General features: G+C 48.1%; 1 protein-coding gene and 1 pseudogene across 5 annotated transcripts in view; both read right to left on the minus strand.

Moving 5' to 3' along the window:
* Nucleotides 1-3,508: 3,508 nt before the first annotated feature.
* LOC126931514 (uncharacterized) lies at nt 3,509-6,036 on the minus strand (annotated as a pseudogene).
* Nucleotides 6,037-6,512: 476 nt separating this feature from the next.
* Nucleotides 6,513-19,838, minus strand: part of ANAPC7 (anaphase promoting complex subunit 7) — a 95,997-nt gene continuing 82,671 nt past the window's right edge. For all 5 annotated transcript variants that reach the window (XM_050749738.1, XM_050749740.1, XM_050749739.1 and 2 more), the window contains 5 exons: nt 16,152-16,269; nt 14,556-14,752; nt 10,230-10,454; nt 9,097-9,247; nt 6,513-7,366 (listed from right to left, as the gene is read on the minus strand). In XM_050749738.1, coding sequence (XP_050605695.1) covers nt 7,177-7,366; nt 9,097-9,247; nt 10,230-10,454; nt 14,556-14,752; nt 16,152-16,269 — 881 coding nt within the window. In that variant the 3' untranslated portion in view covers nt 6,513-7,176. The remainder of the gene's footprint in view (nt 7,367-9,096; nt 9,248-10,229; nt 10,455-14,555; nt 14,753-16,151; nt 16,270-19,838) is intronic.

Here is a 19,838-nt window from a genome sequence, read left to right on the forward strand (position 1 = left end):
AAAGGCCATGTCTCGTGGGCTTGCTCAGAGCAGTACTCACGAAATAGCAGCTAGGGACTGGGCGCCACAGCTCACACCTGTAATCCTAGCACTTTGGGAGGCCAAGGCAGGCAGATCACAAGGTCAGGAGTTCGAGACCATCCTGACCAATATGGTGAAACTTCGTCTTTACTAAAAATACAAAAATTAGCCGGGTGTGTGGCACATGCCTGTAATCCCAGCTACTCGGGAGGCTGAGGCAGGAGAACTGCTTGAACCCAGGAGGTGGAGGCTGCAGTGAGCCGAGATAGCACCACTGCACTCCAGCCTGGGTGACAGAGTGAGACTCTGTCTCAAAAAAAAAAAAAAAAAAAAAGAAAGAAATAGCAGCTAGGGGCCAGGTGCAGCGGCTCACACCTCTAATCCCAGTACTTTGGGAGGCCAAGGCAGGCGGATCACCTGAGGTCAGGAGTTGGAGACCAGCCCAGCCAACATGGTAAAACCCCATCTCTAGTAAAAATACAAAAACTAGCCAGGCATGGTGGTACAAGCCTGTAGTCCAGCTACTCAGGGGGCTGAGGCTGAAGAATCGCTTGAACCCGGGAAGTAGAGGTTGCAGTGAGCCAAGATCACGCCTCTGCACTCCAGCCTGGGTGACAAAGCAAGACTCTTGTCATACACACAAAAAAATAGCAGCTAGTCAGGGCGTGGTGGCTGACACCTGTAATCCCAGCACTTTGGGAGGCCGAGGCAGATAGATCACTTGAGGTCAGGAGTTTGAGACCAGCCTGGCCAACATGACAAAACCTCATCTCTGCTAAAAATACAAAAATTAGATGGGTGTGGTGGCACATTCCTGTAATCTCAGCTACTCAGGAGGCTGAGACAGGAGAATCACTTGAATCTGGGAGGCAGAGGTTGCAGTGAGCCAAGATTGTGCCACTGCACTCCAGCCAGGGCAACAGAGCAAGACTGTCTTAGGAAAAAAAAAAAAAAAAGGCCAGGTGCAGTGGCTCACGCCTGTAATCCCAGCACTTTGGGAGGCCAAGGCAGGCAGATCACCTGAGGTCAGGAGTTCAAGACCAGCCTGACCAACATGGAGAAACCCCATCTCAACTAAAAATACAAAATCAGCCAGGCGTGGTGGCACATGCCTGTAATCATGTGCCAGAGAGAGAGTGAAACTCCGTCTCAAAAAAGAAAGAAAGAAAGAAAGAAAGAAAGAAAGAAAGAAAGAAAGAAAGAAAGAAAGAAAGAAAGAAAGAAAGAAAGAAAGAAAGAAAGAAAAAAGAATAGTAGCTAAAGCAAATAAAAGCAAGGGAGTACTGATCAAATCTGAGGTTGGAAAAACAATAAAAACCAAACGAAAGCACCTAATGACAGTGGTGCTGATGAGGGGCATGCAAACAGACACTCACACCTGTTACTTGTTGGAGGGTAACCCGACAGCACCCATGAGACATGTCAATGCACACACTCTGAGACCCAGGAATTTCACTGCAAGGAACTTGACTTATGCATATCCCTGGAATATTATGGCAAAACATGTTCATGACAGCACAGACTGAAATAATTATGTACAAGACTGGAAAATAAGTGTTCACCAGTAGCAGAAGGGTTGCAGAAATTGTTCCTTCTGCAGAATGGATTCTGCAGTACGACGGTTAAGGGGTGCACTGACACTGCACAGAATGTCCCTATGCACAGCACGGCCTCTTATTTATTTATTTACACGGAGTCTCACTCTGTCGTCCCAGCTGAAGTGAAGTGGCACGATTTCGGTTCACTGCAACCTCCACCTCCTGGGTTCAAACAATTCTCCTGCCCCACCCTCCCAAGTAGCTGAAAATACAGGCCCCCACCACCACGCCCAGCTAATTTTTGTATTTTTAGTAGAGACGGGGTTTCACCGTGTTAGCCAGGATGGTCTTGATCTCCTGACCTCAGGTGACCCACCTGCCTTGGCCTCCCAAAGTGCTGGGATTACAGGCATGAGCCACCGTGCCTGGCAGAATATTTTTTATAATATATATAGTTAAGAAAAAGCACAAAACTATTTTTACAAAAGTAGAACCAGAAACTTATTTTGGGGAGAGACAATAAATTCAGTGGATTGGAAAGTACATGTATTTCTAATTTTATGCCTTTCATGGTTTAAATTTTTTTTTTTTTTTTTTTTTGGAGAGGGTGTCACTGTTACCCAGGCTGGAGTACAGTGGTGCAAACACAGCTCATTGCAACCTCCACCTTCTGGGCTCAAGCGATCCTCCCACCTCAGCCTCCTAAGTAGCTCCCGTGTGCATTGAAGCTGGGACCATAGGGATGTATCACCATGCCCAGCTAATTTAAAAATTTTTTTGTAGACATGGGGTCTCACTATGTTACCCAGGGTGGCCCTGAACTCCTGAGCTCAAGTGATCTGCCCATCTCGGCCTCCCAAAGTGCTGGAATTACAGATGTGAGCCACTGCACCTGGCCTGAATTTTTTAAACCATGTGTAATTTTTTTTTTTTTTTTTTTTTTTTTTTTTGAGACGGAGTCTCGCTCTGTCACCCAGGCTGGAGTGCAGTGGCCGGATCTCAGCTCACTGCAAGCTCCGCCTCCCGGGCTCACGCCATTCTCCTGCCTCAGCCTCCCGAGTAGCTGGGACTACAGGCGTCCGCCACCACGCCCGGCTAGTTTTTTTTTTGTATTTTTTTTTTTAGTAGAGACGGGGTTTCACCGTGTTAGCCAGGATGGCCTCGATCTCCTGACCTTGTGATCCGCCCGTCTCGGCCTCCCAAAGTGCTGGGATTACAGGCTTGAGCCACCGCACCCGGCCTAACCATGTGTAATTTTATGTAACACATATATATTACAAGTACACACCATATTTCACATAAATTAAGATGTGTTCACTGGGGTTATCCAGATGGCAGGCTTACAGGCCATTTTTTTTTTAATTGTCATAAAACATATATAACATAAAATGTGCGACCATCTGCACCATATCCAGAACTTGTTAAACATTCTAAGCAGAAATTCTGTCCCTATTAGAAACTAAGTCATTCCTTCCCCTCAGCTCCTGGCAGCCTCTAATCTACTTTCTGTCTTTATGAATCTGACTGTGCCAGGCACACCTCAGATTCATGGAGTCATACAGCATTTGTCCTTTTGTGATTGGCTTCTACTACTTAGAATAACGTTCTCAAAGTTCCTCCACGTTGTAGCATGTGTCACTTGCCTTTACAAGGCTGAGTAATATTCCATTGTACCGAAAGACGCACCTTGGTTTGTTTATCCACTCATCTAAGGACACGTGGGTTGTTTCCACTTTTGCTACTGTGGACAGTGCTGCGTGGACATGGATGTGCAATCTTTTGGTGTTCCGGCTCTCACTTCTTCGGGTATACACCCGGAGGTGGAACGCTGGATCCTAAGGTAGTACTGTTTGAATTTCTGAATCGCCAGACTGTTCTCCACAGTGGTTGCAACACCTTAAATTCCCACCAGCAGTGCATGGTGGCACTGTTATTTTAAAATTCATGTTTTCTTTTCATGGCTGCTGTGGAGGCTGCACTGTGGGCTTCTTAGTTTGTTCCTGACCTTGCTGGTGCCGAGTGCTGTGCTGCCAATGACCTTCCACAGCAATCTGGGAAAACCCCACACCCTAGACCAGGCTGGTGGTGGCCCAGGTGCGGCAGGGGCAGGGGTGCTGAGGTTGCCCAGGCCTGGAGGCGTCTGGACGGCAGACCTGCACCGCACCCCAAGAGGGGAGGTGACAACTGAGGCCACTCCTGCTGCCCTGGGGCAGAGAGGCTCCTGCAGAAAGTGGAAAACCTTAGTAAGGCACTTACCTCAATGGCCCCTCCCAGCACAGGGCTTCCTGGTGACCTGGCCACAGCCGTGCCTGGAGGACGAGGTGAGGTGCATGTGGAGTATGGACTCACTGCCTGTCGTCAGCAGGGAATGCAGGCCTGAGCACAACCCCAGAGAGCTGCTCACAGGGCCAGCTCACCTGAGCTCTGGGAAGCAGCTCCGCACAGGCCCTGGCCTGCCACAGGTAAGCCGGTGTAGGACTGGGAACGCAGGAAGCCACAGGTGAGGCCTTCGGAGGCCGGTTCTTCCCACCCACGGGCAGCTGCAGAGTGTATCTCCTAAGGGCCCTCTGGGGTCAGGCCTGCAGCTGCTGGGAACTTCGAGCTCCCCTCTCCCAGGTTTCTCAATATTTGTTCAGGGAACACCTGCATAGAATAGAAGTCAGGGTGGGAAGTGAAAGCTGCAGACCGCTGGGCCTGGGCCAGGCCTCTGGATTCCAATAGAAGTTTGGTGCTGGGCCTGGGAACCTGCATCAGAGACGCATGCTCTAGTTTGCGGATTGCAGATTTGGGCAAAAGCTGGCCTCATTTCGAGGAATTCAGAGGCAGGAGTGTGGCCCCCAAGCTGTGGCTGCAGGGAGAGCTCCTGCCATCAGCCATGAGTAGGGTACACACCTATCAGGTTCCTGGAGCCCAGCAGGGGTTGAAAAGTGAAAAATGAAAGGTCTCACTGAAGGGCAAGGCTCACCCCGACTCTGGAGCCTGCCTCCCTGCTTGGCTGAGGGTCCTTCAGGGACAAGAGGGCTCCAGGAGGACAGAACCACCCCCAGCTCCCCAGGGAGGCCTGGCCAGCTGGCATTCCCCCTGTGAGGATGTCACAAAGGGTGACACGCTGAACGCCACACGGGCTCATTTAGTCCTCACCCTAGGAGGCAGGGGAGGCAGCAGGGGCTGCATAGCTAACTGCCCCAGCAGCCCATGGGTTCTGAGGGTGCTTTTCAGACCCAGGTGGTCTCTGAACAATCTGGAAGGTAGAGAAATGACTCAGTTAAAACACCCCCATACTGGCATGTGGGACTCCAGAACCCAGAAAGAACTTGTGGTGACTGGGAATTTGGGGGCTGTCCTTGGTCAGGGGCCTGGTCTCCTGGCAGGTGGCTCGGCAGGAGAGGCACAGGGCTGAGCAGCCTGGTTCTGTCCCTGCCTCCTGGAGCTCCCTGCCCTTGAGGTTTTGGGTTAGTGAGAGAGACGGTGGCAGTGCCAAGAGACAGCTTCAGCCCCCTCCGAGCACCACTCTTTGATGCGGACCGAGTGTTTTCTCAATCCCGTGTGAGGTGGTTTCAGCTTCAGCCACCTCTTCCAACCTGGCTGTCACCTTGCGGCTGGAGCTGCAGGGAGAGGATCCGTCCTGGGAGGTGCTGGGCCGGAAGAGCCAAGATAGCACAGGGGCTCTCAGCAGAGCTGAGGGGCATGTCAAGGAAGGGGACGGTGGGAGGGTGCCAGCTGAGGACGATGCATGGGGCCTGGGCTCTGGGACCCTGATCCAGTGGATGTGAGTGTGGTGGCGAGCTTGCCATGCAGAGATGAGACTGCGTGGTGGGGCTGGTGCTTCCTCCTAGAGTCAGGGGAAAGGCAAAGAGGCTTCGCCTCTCCTCTCTCATCACAGTAATGACAGGTCCTGGAGCTGAGGAAGCCCATGAGGTGAGGCTGCATCCGGGAGAGCATGTCTAGGCCAAGGGGCAGGCAGCTTCTTCTCCTGGCCGCACACTCACCTGGTGTGACCCCACTATCTGTGGGGCTTTTTTTTTTAAACACTGTCTCTGTCGCCCAGGTTGGAGTGCAGTGCAGATCCTGGCTCACTGCAACCTCCACCTCCTGGGTTTAAGCGATTCTCCTGCCTCAGTCTCCTGAGTATTGAGTAGCTGGGATCATAGGTGTGTACCACCACGGCCAGCTAATTTTTGTATTTTTAATAGAGAAGGGGTTTTGCCATGTTGGCCAGGCTGGTCTCAAACTCCTGGTCTCAAGTGATCCACCTGCCTCGGCCTCCCAAAGTGATGGGATTACAGGTAAGCACACCCCGCCTTATATGTCTCTTCAGAGGTGGCTCAGATCAAGTGATGTTGTGCAGGCTTTGGGTTTTAGACCGACTCACAGAAACTTTTTGCCCATTTTAAATTGCAGTTATCAGATGTTCTGAGCTCATTAACTACTGTACACTTACAGTTTTTACATTTTAGGATACGACTTTCTATTGACATCTAATTTATATTTTGCAGCACCTTGGACTAAGTTTTGAATTTGGGATTAGCTGTGACACCCACCCCCCACCTCCGATTAATTGTATACTCAGAGCCATCGCAACTTAAGACACAAGGGAGAGGGTGTGGGAAGAAACTCCCAGCCCCAGAGCTCAGGGTATGACACTCAAGCTGACCAGTGACAGACTGCTGGAACCAGACCCCAATCTCCCAGCTGCAGCGAAAGAGCCAGGCAGACTCAGCTGAAATCTGGTCAAAGACTCTCAGGCTCCAGGGAAATTTACCTATCCAATATGCAAACAGATGAACCAGCTCAGGGTTCCTGAGCTTTCCAACCCTCCTGGCTCCCAACACTAGGGGAAGAAAGTCTATTTTTGGCAAATACTTCTGGGGCTGAATCAATGCATTCTGAGTAAGACAGAAATACTAAGAGTCTATTTTAAAAAGGGCTTCCATTCTGATCACCCCAACACCATGACTGTACAAACCAGTTTTATTAGGGAACTGCCCCAGGTGCATCTCTGTTCATGCTCTCATCACACCTGTTTCTCAGATCAGCCCAGGCTCGGAGGGAAGTTACCAGCTAAGCAAAGAGGAAAACTGTTCTGCAAAATAGCAACTGTCAGCTTAAGGCATTACTAACATTGCAGAAGGAAGCAAGATTACTAGGGACGTCTGGATAGCCCAGGACAGTGACTTCTGGGAACAGGAAGCTCCCTAGGGCCAGATCGTGCTGCCATCCAACTTGGGAGATGACACTATCGTGCTGGGATGGTGGGTAACTCTTTCAAACCCATCCATGTCACAGAACACTGTCTATTCCTTGAGCTTTTGGATTCAGAAATTAGTTATATAAAAAGTACTCTTGGCCCAGAAGCCCCAACATGTGTGTGGGTCTTGGGGCACTCCCTCAATCCTCCCTGGCTGGAGCAGGGGAGGATGGAGATACATGGAAGGTTGGTCAGGCTCTGTTTTAGAAATGAAGTCACGACTAGGAATCGGGAGCGAGGGGGCAGAGACCCCTGCTGCAATCACATGCTGAATCATTGTCCTCCTGAGAGCAGGCTCCTACGGTTCCTTCAGTCCACGGAAGTGCTCAGAGCAGGGCAGGCCAGTGCGGCCATGGAGCTGCCGCCCCCTCATTGCATGCCGAACCACTGCTCCTGGTCAGCCCACTGGGCCGCCTCACTGTCGCTGCCCTCCAGGTCCCCTTCTTCCCCACTCCCTTCCATGTCGTCCACATCCTCCTCCTGAGTGGCATCCGTGGGACTCTCCTCCTTCTCCATCTTCTGCATCCCCTCTAGAGACTTCTGGTCATTGGGGTCCAAACTAGGGGACAACAAAACAAAGGAGACGCCTGAATCTCTGCCTTGCTCTTGCTGGCTGATTCGTCATCTCCCTGGCCCGGCAGTGAAATGACTACACAGTCCCAGAGAATGTGCTAAAGCCTGGGCTCGCAACTCAGGCTTCCAAGGCTGGGTTGAGGGAGTCCACCACCAGAAGTGCAAAAAGGAGTCTTTTCCTAATTTTTAGAATGCTCAATTTGAGTTTTTCTCCACAAATTTCTTAAATTTTTTCATACCTATTACCCCTAGCATGCTGCTAGAGGCAGCTACCAGATAACACAAATGAATAAGTGGCAAACAAACATTAACAGGTAAATTCAAATGTAATTCCCAGAAAGTTGGGTTTTTGAGCTACAGGGTTACAAAAAATAGGAATTTCTCTGAGTATAGGTGTCCCATGTTCTTATGATGTAATTAAACATATCAGTATTTCAGGAGCCAACCAAAAACATCACGCTGTACCATGGAACAGACTTGTAAACACCTAGGTTAGACCCCAGGACCCAAGGCTACCTCTACCCAAGCATTTGCATTTAGCAGCTGAGTGTCAGTACATATGCCACCCCCACCCCAAAGTTCAGAGCCTCTAGAACATTCATTTATTTGCCTCCTAAGCAATCTTTCCTCTTGCCTTGGTGACCATCACCCAAGCCAGCAGGTGTCCCACCCCTAGCAAACTCCACCTCTAATGGAAGTCTGGTATTTTATTTTCTCACTTGCTTCTGGGATTCTAAAAAGCAACTAAAACCCACGTTGGCACCCTGTTTCTACCGATACAAATGCGGACCGATCTGTAACATCTCCTCATCTCCTGGTTGAAGCCTTCCACATCCTGTACTCTGAAGCTGTCACCCAAACCCAGGGGTCTTGCCCTCTGGACTCCCATCTTCCCTTCTACAGACTGCTATGAAAGCCCTTAGCACGTGGTATGGTCAGTCTGCATGTCTGAGACTGACAGCTCCCGAAACACAGCATCTCCAGTCGTCACTGAGATCCTAGGCACACAAGTGGTGCTTAACTGTGCGCTGAACAACTGAATGTGATCAGACTCTATATTAAAGACAGCCCTTCACCATAACCTTACAGACACACAGACAACCCTCAAAGAAACCACTTCTGTATTAAACAGTAAGAATACCACTATTTATTTAGTATTTACTATGTACCAGGCACAGGGCTAAGAGCTTTACATGAAATAATCATTTAACCCTCATTCGATCATTTAATATCTAATAAGGTAGCTAGATATAAACAAGGAAATGTGTTAGTAACTTGCCCAAGATCACAGGTGGTGAAGGTAGTATTCAAAACTTCAGACCTCAAGTTCTTAATGACTACAGTAGATAGAAACATGGGAAAGTACTTACAATACTTTGATTTGAAAAAGAATATAAAATATATACTAGGTACAACCCTATAAAAATATGTGTGGGCAAGGACAGAAGATGAGCTATACAAATGAACACAGATGTTATAGTGGTGTGGGATGGTTATGAGTGAAACAGTTCTCTAATGTTGTTAATATATTTTAAGAAAAATTTTTAGAAGTCATGAATCCACAAATAACCCCTCTACCATTACTATTATTATTCTGCTTTCAACCATGGACACAAAGTGTGTGTGTGTTTCCATAACTCCATAACTCCTGTGACGCAGCTCACTGCCTCCTCTACCCTCCTCAGTGGCCTTCCCCCAAGGGAGGCTAGTGCCTACCTTAGTGCTATACTATACTGGTCCATTGCCTCCTGATACTCATTGACAGCTACAAGGAAATCTCCTAGGATCCGATGCAGGACACAGTCACTCTGATTAGCCAGTGCGTTCCTCAGCAAAGCAATTCCATCTTCATATTTCTGTTCTCTGCCTGGTGGAATAAAAAAGACCCTCACTGTCCTACTTGAACATTTTGAAAATATATTCCCATCTTAAGTCACGTACAAAAAAAACACAACTACCATTCTGACAATCTCTTTGCAGACATCAAGATAACACCGGTACAACACAAAGCGAGGGCAAGCACACCTGATGTCCTATTCAGTTAAGAAATCTGCCGTTTGAATTACAATGTTTTAAATGGGCTCTTAACTTTAAAAAGCCAAATTGCATTTGCCAACTAGCCCAAATTCAATGAACCAAATTATGAGTTCATCATAAATCAGGACTGAAAAAAAAAAAAAAAAACAGGGCCAAATGAGAAGTCATAAAATAATTCAGATAGCACCAAACAGTTCAAACTGGCTAAAACCAGTTAGTTAGATTCAGCTCAAACTAATTCAGGACAACTCAAACCAGATAACAGTGAGCCAAGGCTGGACGCAGTGGCTCACGCCTGTAATCCCACCACTTTGGGAGGCCGAGATGGGTGGATCACGAGGTCAGGAGTTCGAAACCAGCCTGGCCAATATGGTGAAACCCTGTCTCTACTAAAAAAAAAAGAAAAAAAATTAGCTGGGTGTGGTAGTGCATGGCTGTAGACCCAGCTACTCAGGAGGGTGAGGCAGAAAAATCGCTTGAACCTGGGAGGCAGAAGTTGCTGTGGGCTGAGATTGCGCCACTGCACTCCAGCCTGGGTGATAGAGCGAGAGGTCGTCTCAAAAAAAAAAAAAAAAAAAAAAAGTGAGCCAAACAGATACCAACCAATTATAGGTGGCTACAGCCAAGCCAAGCAGGTCTAAGCCAGCTACATTTGGTTGGGCTAAATATAAACCAATCCAAGCAGGCTCAGACCTGCTGCAAAACACACACACCTGTCTGGTCATCTGTAACTAGCTGGGACAAGGGTGTCCAATGAGGTCAGGTTTCATAAAAATTAATGATGAATAGGGCAGAAAATAAGACACACTTACTAAGCAGTTCTGCTTTTTTCACCACAGCCTTAATGTAATCTGGCCTTTGGGTCAGGGCTTTATCTAATAACGTTTTGGCTTTCTCCTGTGTCACTGGGTCTTCAAGACAAACGGTGGCTAAAAGGGTAAGGGTCTGTGCATTTGCTCCCAGAGTTTTGTAAACGTTGTTAGCCATTACCATTGCTTCTCGAATACTGTTGGAGGCTAAGTAACACTCGATAAGACCTGAAAAAAGTAAAACACATTAAGACATTCAATGCCATTACCACTCCAACCCATGCTTCCACTCTGACAGCTCTCCAAATTGCTAACCTTCAAAGTTTCAGACGAACGGCAGGCCAGGGGAAACTGATGGTGAGATTAGACAGGCAAGTGTGTTGATGGAATAGCTAAGAAGTGCTCTTCCCCAGAGCACTTGATGGATGTGGAAAAAGACTGCCTTCAAAGGCACCTTCAGTTTAGGGAAGGAAACAAGCACATGTAAGGAACTCACAGCATGTGAGCACCCCATCTGACCGCTGGAAGAATAAATGCGACACTAATGATTAGTTTGTCATATGGCCAAGAGATCAAAGTAGTGAGAGATGATGTTCCCAACAAAACCCAAGGTTTTGCTGCCTCTTAACAAGCTGTTATTCTCCAGCTGCATTCGGTCACCTGCAGGGCTAGGTTTAAGATGGAAGGCTCCTAGGGTCTTTTTTTTTTGAGATGGAGTTTCGCTCTTGTTGCCCAGGCTGGAGTGCAATGGCACCATCTCCACTCACTGCAACCTCCGCCTCCCGGGTTCAAGTGATTCTCCTCCCTCAGCCTCCCGGGTAGCTGGGATTACAGGCATGCGCCACCATGCCCGGCTAGTTTTGTATTTTTAGTAGAGACGGGGTTTCTCCATGTTGGTCAGGCTGGTCTCGAACTCCTGACCTCAGGTGATCCGCCTAGCTTGGCCTCCCAAAGTGCTGGGATTACAGGTATGAGCCACCGTGCCTGGCCTGGCTCCTAGAGTCTTTAAGTGAATTTCCAGTTTGACAAATAAAGGACTTATTGTCAAGCAACCTAGGGAGAAAGACTCTTTTATTTGAAACATAACAGCTGTCTCAAAAGGCACTTGCTGAGGGCTTCCCTAAACTAGATCAAGAATACTTTATCAGGTGCACCAAACAGACTGGAACTGGCAGCCCTTGCCTCTTTCCACACCCACAGCGAGATGTCCTATGAGGAGGCCACCTTGAGAAGAGTCAACTCTCAACTCTTCACGCCAAGAAGTTGAGGAGAACAGAGGAATAACTTTTTGGCACAAAGCGCTCATCAAAACAAAAAAACAGCTTAAACCCCAAACCCACACAATCCTTGGCAGATTTTCTCTGCATACTCCTCCACCCTAGCAGCATTTATAACATTCATGCACACCCTTCCACACACTACGGTTACTTAACCAGAAATTATCTAACTCTTTTTTTTTTTTTTAAGAAACAGTCTTGCTCTGTCATCCAGGCTGGAGTGCAGTGGTGATATCTCAGCTCACTGCAACCCATGTCTCCTGGGTTCAAGCGATTCTCCTGCCTCAGCCTCCCAAGTAGCTGGGACTACAGGTGTGTGCCACCACGCATGGCTAAATTTTTTTCTATTTTTAGTAGAGATGGTATTTCGCCATGTTGGCCAGGCTGGTCTCGAACTCCTGACCTCAGCTGATCCACTGGCCTCGGCCTCCCAAAGTGCTGGGATTACAGGCGTGAGCCACCACACCTGGCCAACTACCTAACTCTTAATCCATGCTGGATTCCACACACAGTTGTTTGCAATTACTTATTGAATAGTTTTAATTCCCTGCTAAAGCCCTACTGGAGCTTAAGAAGAAAACAGAATGCACTTGCCTAACCTAAACCTCTACCAGCAAAAGAAGGAAGCTCCCACTGGAAACTGTAAGAAACCTCAAAGGGTGTAGTCAGAGTTGCCCTGACCCAAATCTCCAAATGGCAGCTTAAGAAGCCTCACTGGCCAACTGGGAAACATCTGCTGTCCAAATATTATAGGACAGGCTATTCAACTGCATCCCTGATCTCTGGTGAAATAAGCATGCAGTATAATGGAATTAACATGATAACAGCAGCTGGGAAGATAGGGAAGTTACAGTTTCAGGATCAAGAAGTTAATCTGAAATCAATGGCTAGTTTGCTGGAGCTTCTTTAAAAACAAAGACAATCCTCTTTCCCCCCAACAAATCCAGAGGCATAGCTCTCTGGCTATATAAGCAGATCTGTTCTCTTTCCCAACATCCAAATTTTATTTCTCAAATTTGAACTCATCTTCCTGTTAAGAGCAAATCACTCCTAGACTCCTGGGTATATTTTTAAGTGCTTATAAAAATATGTTTTGGAGGAACTGCATCTTGTAAGATCTATTTTAATGTCTGTGGCTGAGTCACCAAACGTTGCTGAAGCTGGCACAGGTCCTTTGAACTCCTAGGGTCAGTTCACATGAACTTAAAATATTACGTAACAAAACAAAGTTGGGCCCCGATTGTGCCCACTCTGGAGGTCACAATGAACAGACCCATTCCCACAGCCAACACTATCATACGGATGTGGAGTTATCCCATGAGTACTAACTCTGGCCCAAGGTAAGATGGCCACAAAAAAGAATAGGCCTAACAGGCCATGTACAGTGGCTCATGCCTGTAATCCCAGCACCTTAGGAGGCCAAGGTGGGCAGATCACTTGAGCCCAGGAGTTTGGGACCAGCCTGGCTAACATGGCGCAACCCCGCCTCTACTAAAAATACAAAAATTAGCTGGGTGTGGTGGTGCACGCCTGTAATCCCAGCTACTCAGGAGGCTGAGGCAGGAGAATCACTTAAATCCAGGAAGCAGATGTTGCAGTGAGCTGAGATTGCATGGCTGCACTCCAGCCTGGGCGACAGAGTGAGATTCTATCTCAAATAAAAATAAAAAAAATAGGCCGGTTGTGGTGGCTCATGCCTGTAATCCTAGCACTTTGGGAGGCTGAGGCAGGGAGATCATGAGGTCAGGAGTTCGAGACCAGCCTAGCCAACATGGTGAAACCTCATCTCACTAAAAAATACAAAAATTAGCCAGGTGTGGTGGTGGGCGCCTGTAATCCCAGCTACTTGAGAGGCTGAGGCAGGAGAATCATTTGAACCTGGAAGGTGGAGGTTGCAGTGAGCCAAGATCATGCCATTGCACTCCAGCCTGGGCAACAGGGTAAGGCTCCGTCTCAAAAAAAAAACAAGGCCTGGGCATAGTGGCTCATGCCTGTAATCCCAGCACTTTGGGAGGCCGAGGTGGGCAGATCACGAGGTCAGGAGATTGAGACCAGCCTGGCTAGCACAGTGAAACCCTATCTCTACTAAAACTACAAAAAATTAGCCGGGTGTGGTGGCTGGGAGTCTGTGGTCCCACATGCTCAGGAGGCTGAGGCAGGAGAATGGCATTAACCCGGGAGGTGGAGCTTGCAGTGAGCCAAGATTGTGCCACTGCACTCCAGCCTGGGCAACAAAGTGAGACTCTGTCTCGGAAAAAAAAAAAAAAAGGAATTAAAAAAAAATAGGCAAACTAAGTGATCTCGCATGGTGCCTGACACAGAGAGATTCATATTAATGAGTATGCCACATTGGATGGGGGCGAGGGGTGGGAGGACAAAAAAAAAACCCCATCCCAACTCTCCCCTCACCAAAAACCAGAAAAAAAAAATCAGAAAAAATGGATTCTGAAAGTACAGGGTGACAAATCCATTGAAAGCCCTAAATAAATGTAAAATGCCTAGTGCAGTGGTTCCCAAACTTGTCTGCACATTGGTAACACCTGGGGACCTCCAGAAATGTCAATGTCTATTCCCAACTCCATATATTTCCATCTACATTGGAGAGATGCAACATCAGGATTTGAAAAGCTTCCCCAGATGATTTTTTTTTTTTTTGGGAGGGAGTCTCACTCTGTTGCCAGGCTGCAGTGCAGTGGTGTGATCTCAGTTCACTGAAACCTCTGCCTCCCAGGTTCAAGCAATTCTCCTGCCTCAGCCTCCCAAGTAGCTGGGACTACAGGCGTGCACCACCATGCCTAGCTAATTTTTGTATTTTTAGTAGATGCGGGGTTTCACCACGTTGGCCAGGATGGTCTCAATCTCTTGACCTCGTGATCCGCCCAGTCTCAGCCTCCCAAAGTGCTGAGATTACAGGCATGAGCCACCACATCCGGCCAGCTTCCCCAGATTATTCTAACAGAGTTTGGGAAGTGCTGGCCTAATGAAACCTTCCGTCTGAGGACTGTTGCCACACCCACAGATTCATACCATTCACCTGTGTTTTCTATCTTACCTTCATAACAATCTAAGCGACAAGGTGCGAGCCGTATGGCCTCCCGAAAGTGGATTATTGCTTCTTGGACTCTGCCCATGTTCCTAAGTGCTGCTCCCTTAAGTAGCAAAGCTTGAACACTATTACTGTTCAGCTGAATGGCCTTGGCTCCTAAATAGAGGGCCCGTGAGTAGCGTTTGCTATAGAAGCTGTGACAGCTGGAGACAACAAAAAAACAACAAAAAAACCCCAGAAGTTATTTAAGAGAAGACTACAAAGAAACTTCATCCAAAAATCATATTGAAGGCCCTGAACATAATCCTTATTCCAAACCACACTTACAGTTTTAACCTATGATATTAGTAGAAAAGCAAAACAAACCAAAAAATCCACTAAATATTTATTTTTAAGGGGAAATCTTGATACGGAAGGGACAAATTATGAAAAAGAACCTATGATCTATATATTAGTTATTAGCAGAGAGGCATTAGGAGAATTTGTAAAGCCAGGTTAATAACAAAGGAGCATCTTCTGGCCCCATCACTGATGGCTCAGTACTAAGCACAACGCATTCACCAACTCAGTTAATGCTTAACCCTAGAAGGAGAGGTTATTAGCCCATTTTCCAAATGAGAATACAGACCTAGATAGATAAATAATGCATCCAGAGTCATAAACCATGATTTGAATCCAGGACTGATTATCCTTTTAAAAATATATACATATACTTATATGTGTGTGTGTGTGTGTGTGTGTATATATATAGAGAGAGAGAGAGAGAGACAGAGAGAGAGAGAGAGAGAGAGAGAGAGAGAGAGAGAGAGAGAGAGAGAGAGAGATTGAGAGAGAGAGAGTCTTGCTACACTGCCCAGGCTGGTCTCAAACTCCTGGCCTCAAGTAATTACCTCTTTTAATTTTATTTATTTATTTCTGAGACAAAAACTCACTCTGCTACCCATCTGGAATGCAGTGGCACGATCTTGGCTCACTGCAACCTCTGAGTCCTGGGTTCAAGCGATTCTCCTGTCTCAGCCTCCCGAGTAGCTGGGATTACAGGCATGCGCCACCATGCCCGACTTTTTTTTTTTTTTTTTTTTTTTTAGATGGAGTCTTGCTCTGTCACCTAGGCTGGAGTGAAATGGTGTGATCTTGGCTCACTGCAACCTCTGCCTCCCAGATTCAAGCAATTCTCCTGCCTCAGCCTCCCAAGTAGCTGGGATTACAGATGCCTACCACCGTACCTGGCTAATTTTTGTATTTTTAGTAGAGATGGGGTTTCATCATGTTGGTCAGGATAATTTCAAACTCCTGACCTCAAGCGATCCACCCACCTTGGCCTCCCAAAGTGCTGGGATTACAGGCGTGAGCCACCGCACACAACTTTTGTATTTTTAGTAGAGACGGGTTTTGCCACGATGGCCAGGCTTGTCTCGAACTCCTGGCCTCAAGCAATCCGCCTGTCTCAGTCTCCCAAAGTGTTGAGATTACAGGCATGAGCCATCATGCCTGGCCAGGCGATTACCTCTTAAACCTGAGCTTTCAATTTATATTCTCTTCAGGAGCAACCACAATCTCTTAATCTACTGACAACTGGGGAGAAAGAAGGCATAATCATACCCAGAAACCACCCACGGTTCTGCATGCTGATCAGAGATATTGAAAAGGCGGCATCCAAGGTTCTCAACATCCTCCAGCCGCCCTTCTCGTGCCAATAGGTAGCCATATACATCCATTCCTAAAAAAGGAGGACACAGAAGAGGTGTTTTAAGCAGAGAAGCAGGGCTCCCACATACAGGAGTAGCACCCAATATCAGACCCCATGTTGAGGCCCCAGCTCCTGCAGGGGCTAAGCCCTTTCCACCATCACAGGCTCCTCCCACTACTATTTCCAGTTTCCTACAAAGTGACTATTAAAATGCAAAACCCAGGCCGGGAGCAGGGGCTCACACCTGTAATCCCAGCACTTTAGGAAGTCAAGGCAGGTGGATCATGAGGTCAGGAGATCAGGACCATCCTGGCTAACACAGTGAAACCCTGTCTCTACTAAAAATACAAAAAATTAGCTGGGCATAGTGGCACGCGCCTGTACTCCCAGCTACTTGGGAGGCTGAGGCAGGAGGATCACTTGAACCAGGAAGGCGTAGGTTGCAGTGAGCCGAGATCACGCTACTGCATTGCCTGGGCAACAGACTGAGACTCTGTCTCAAAAAAAAAAAAAAAAAAAAAAAAAAAAAGAAAATGCAAAACCCAGCTGGGCATGGTGGCTCACACCTGTAATCCTGGCACTCTGGGTGGCGGAGGCAGGAGTATCACCTGGGCCCAGAAGTTCAAGACCAGCCTGGGCAATATGGTAAGACCCTGTTCTCCACATAAATTTTAAAATATTAGCCAAGTGGTTGGGTGTGGTGGCTCATGCCTGTAAACCCAGCACTTTGGGAGGCTGAGGCAGGCAGATCACGAGGTCAGGAGTTCGAGAACAGGCTAACAGGTGAAATCCCATCTCTACTAAAAATACAAAAATTACCTGGGCATGGTGGCGTGTGCCTGTAATCCCAGCTACTCAGGAGGCTGAGGCAGGAGAATCGCTTGAACCAGAGAGGCGGAGGTTGCAGCGAGCCCAATCACACCATTGCACTCCAGCCTTGGCTACAGAGCGAGACTCCATCTCAAAAAAAAAGAAGGGCCAGGCGTGGTGGCTCATGCCTGTAATCCCACCACTTTGGGAGGCCAAGGCAGGTGGATGACGAGGTCAGGAGTTCAAAACCAGCCTGGCCAAGATGGTGAAACCCCGTCTCTACTAAAAATACAAAAAATTAGCTGGGTACAGTGGCAGGCGCCTGTAATCCCAGCTACTCGAGAGGCTGAGGCAGGAGAACTGCTTGAATTCGGAGGGCGGAGGCTGCAGTGAGCCGAGATTGCACCACTGTACTCCAGCCTGGGCGGCAGAGTAAGACTATGTCTAAAAAAGTAAATAAAATAAAATAAAAAGAAAAAAAAAATTAGCCAAGCACAGTGGCACATGCCTTTGGTCCCAGCTAGTCAGGAGGCTAAGGCAGGAGGATTGCTTGTGCCCAGGAGGTCAAGGCTGCAGTGAGCTATGTTTGAGCCACTCCAGCCTGAGTGACAGAGTGAGACCCTGTCTCTAACAACAAAAACAAAACCAAAAACCAAAGGAGGCTGGGCATGGTGACTCACGCCTATAATCCCAGCACTTTGGGAGGCCGAGGCGGGAGTTCAAGACCAGCCTGGCCAAGGTGGTGAAACGTCGTCTCTACTAAAAATACAAAAACTTCGGTGGCTCAAGCCTGTAATCCCAGCACTTTGGGAGGCCGAGGCGGGCGGATCACAAGGTCAGGAGATCGAGACCACAGTGAAACCCCGTCTCTACTAAAAATACAAAAAATTAGCCAGGCGCGGTGGCGGGCGCCTGTAGTCCTAGCTACTCAGGAGGCTGAGGCAGGAGAATGGCGTGAACCCAGGAGGCGGAGCTTGCAGTGAGCCAAGATCGCGCCACTGCACTCCAGCCTGGGCAACAGCGTGAGACTCCGTCTCAAAAAAAAATAAAAAATAAAAAATAAAAATACAAAAACTTGCTGGGCATGGTGGCACACACTTGTAATCCCAGCTACTCAAGAGGCTGAGGCAGAGAACTGCTTAAACCCGGGAGGTGGAGGTTGCAGTGAGCCGAGATCGCGTCACTGCACTCCAGACTGGGCGATAGAGTGAGACTCTGTCTCACAAAAAAAAAAAAGACAAAACAAAAAAACAAAAAAACAAAGGAGCAGAACAACCTACCTCACAATTTGAAAGCCTGCAAGTTTCAGGAAGTGTTTGCCCCTCTCTCCTGTGGCGTGATATACAGCTACCCGAACCCAACCCAACCAGAAAAGGCCCAAAAAAAGGCATCAAGTAAGGTTTCTCTTTCAAGAGTTCTAGACCATCAGAAACATGCTGCTGAAAAGCCAGTCAGTCTCAGAAAAAGTTGGCCTATTCCCAAAAAACTTGTAGTTCTATCCAAAATGTAGTTCATTAAAGATCACCACCTCGGCCAGGCGCGGTGGCTCAAGTCTGTAATCCCAGCACTTTGGGAGGCCGAGGCAGGCGGATCACGAGGTCAGGAGATCGAGACCATCCTGGCTAACACGGTGAAACCCCGTCTCTCCTAAAAAATACAAAAAACTAGCTGGGCAAGGTGGCGGGCGCCTGTATACAGTCCCAGCTACTCGGGAGGCTGAGGCAGGAGAATGGCGTAAACCCGGGAGGCGGAGCTTGCAGTGAGCCGAGATCCGGCCATTGCACTCCAGGCTGGGCAACAGAGCGAGACTCCGTCTCAAAAAAAAAAAAAAGATCAGGCCGGGCGCGGTGGCTCAAGCCTGTAATCCCAGCACTTTGGGAGGCCGAGATGGGTGGATCACGAGGTCAGGAGATCGAGACCATCCTGGCTAACACGGTGAAACCCCGTCTCTACTAAGAAATACAAAAAATAGCCGGGCGAGGTGGCAGCGCCTGTAGTCCCAGCTACTCGGGAGGCTGAGGCAGGAGAATGGCGTGAACCCGGGAGGCGGAGCTTGCAGTGAGCTGAGATCCGGCCACTGCTCTCCAGCCTGGGCTACAGAGCGAGACTCCGTCTCAAAAAAAAAAAAAAAAAAAAAAAAAAAAAAGATCACCGCCTCAGGCTGGGCACAGTGGCTCAGGCCTGTAATCCCAACACTTAGGGAGACCGAGGCAGGTGGTTACCTAAGGTCAGGAGCTGCAGACCATCCTGGCTAACATGGTGAAACTCCCGTCTCCTCTAAAAAAATACAAAAATTAGTTGGGTGTGGTGGCGGGCACCTATAATCCTGGCTACACGAGAGGCTGAGGTGAGAGAGTCACTTTAACCAGGAGGCAGAGGTTGCAGTGAGCCAAGATTGTGCCACTGCACTCCTGCCTGGGCGACAAGAGTGACACTCCGTCTCAAACAAACAAGCAAACAAAAAATCACTGCCTCTCCCCAGTCCCCGTTTTATTCTCACCCACATTCTATAAAAAGGGACCTATGCTCACTGTTACCTATCTCTTGCCACCATTCTCTTCCATCCCTTGTTATCCCCCTTCAGATTCCCATGAAAATTCCTCTCAAGCCAAGATTACTACAATGCTCCTGCTGGCTCCTGGGCCTTGGTCTGAGATTCCAAGCTGCCAGCTGCTGCCAGACTAGTATTTCTAAAACACCATTTTCATCATGGGTGCAGGGAGCTTGCAGAAGAGGAATAAGCACTTGAGGCGAGAGGGAGATCTTGTGTAAACAAATCCGTTTTTCTA

Source organism: Macaca thibetana, chromosome 11 (assembly GCF_024542745.1).
Source record: "Macaca thibetana thibetana isolate TM-01 chromosome 11, ASM2454274v1, whole genome shotgun sequence".
In the NCBI taxonomy this organism is placed as follows: Eukaryota; Metazoa; Chordata; class Mammalia; order Primates; family Cercopithecidae; genus Macaca; species Macaca thibetana.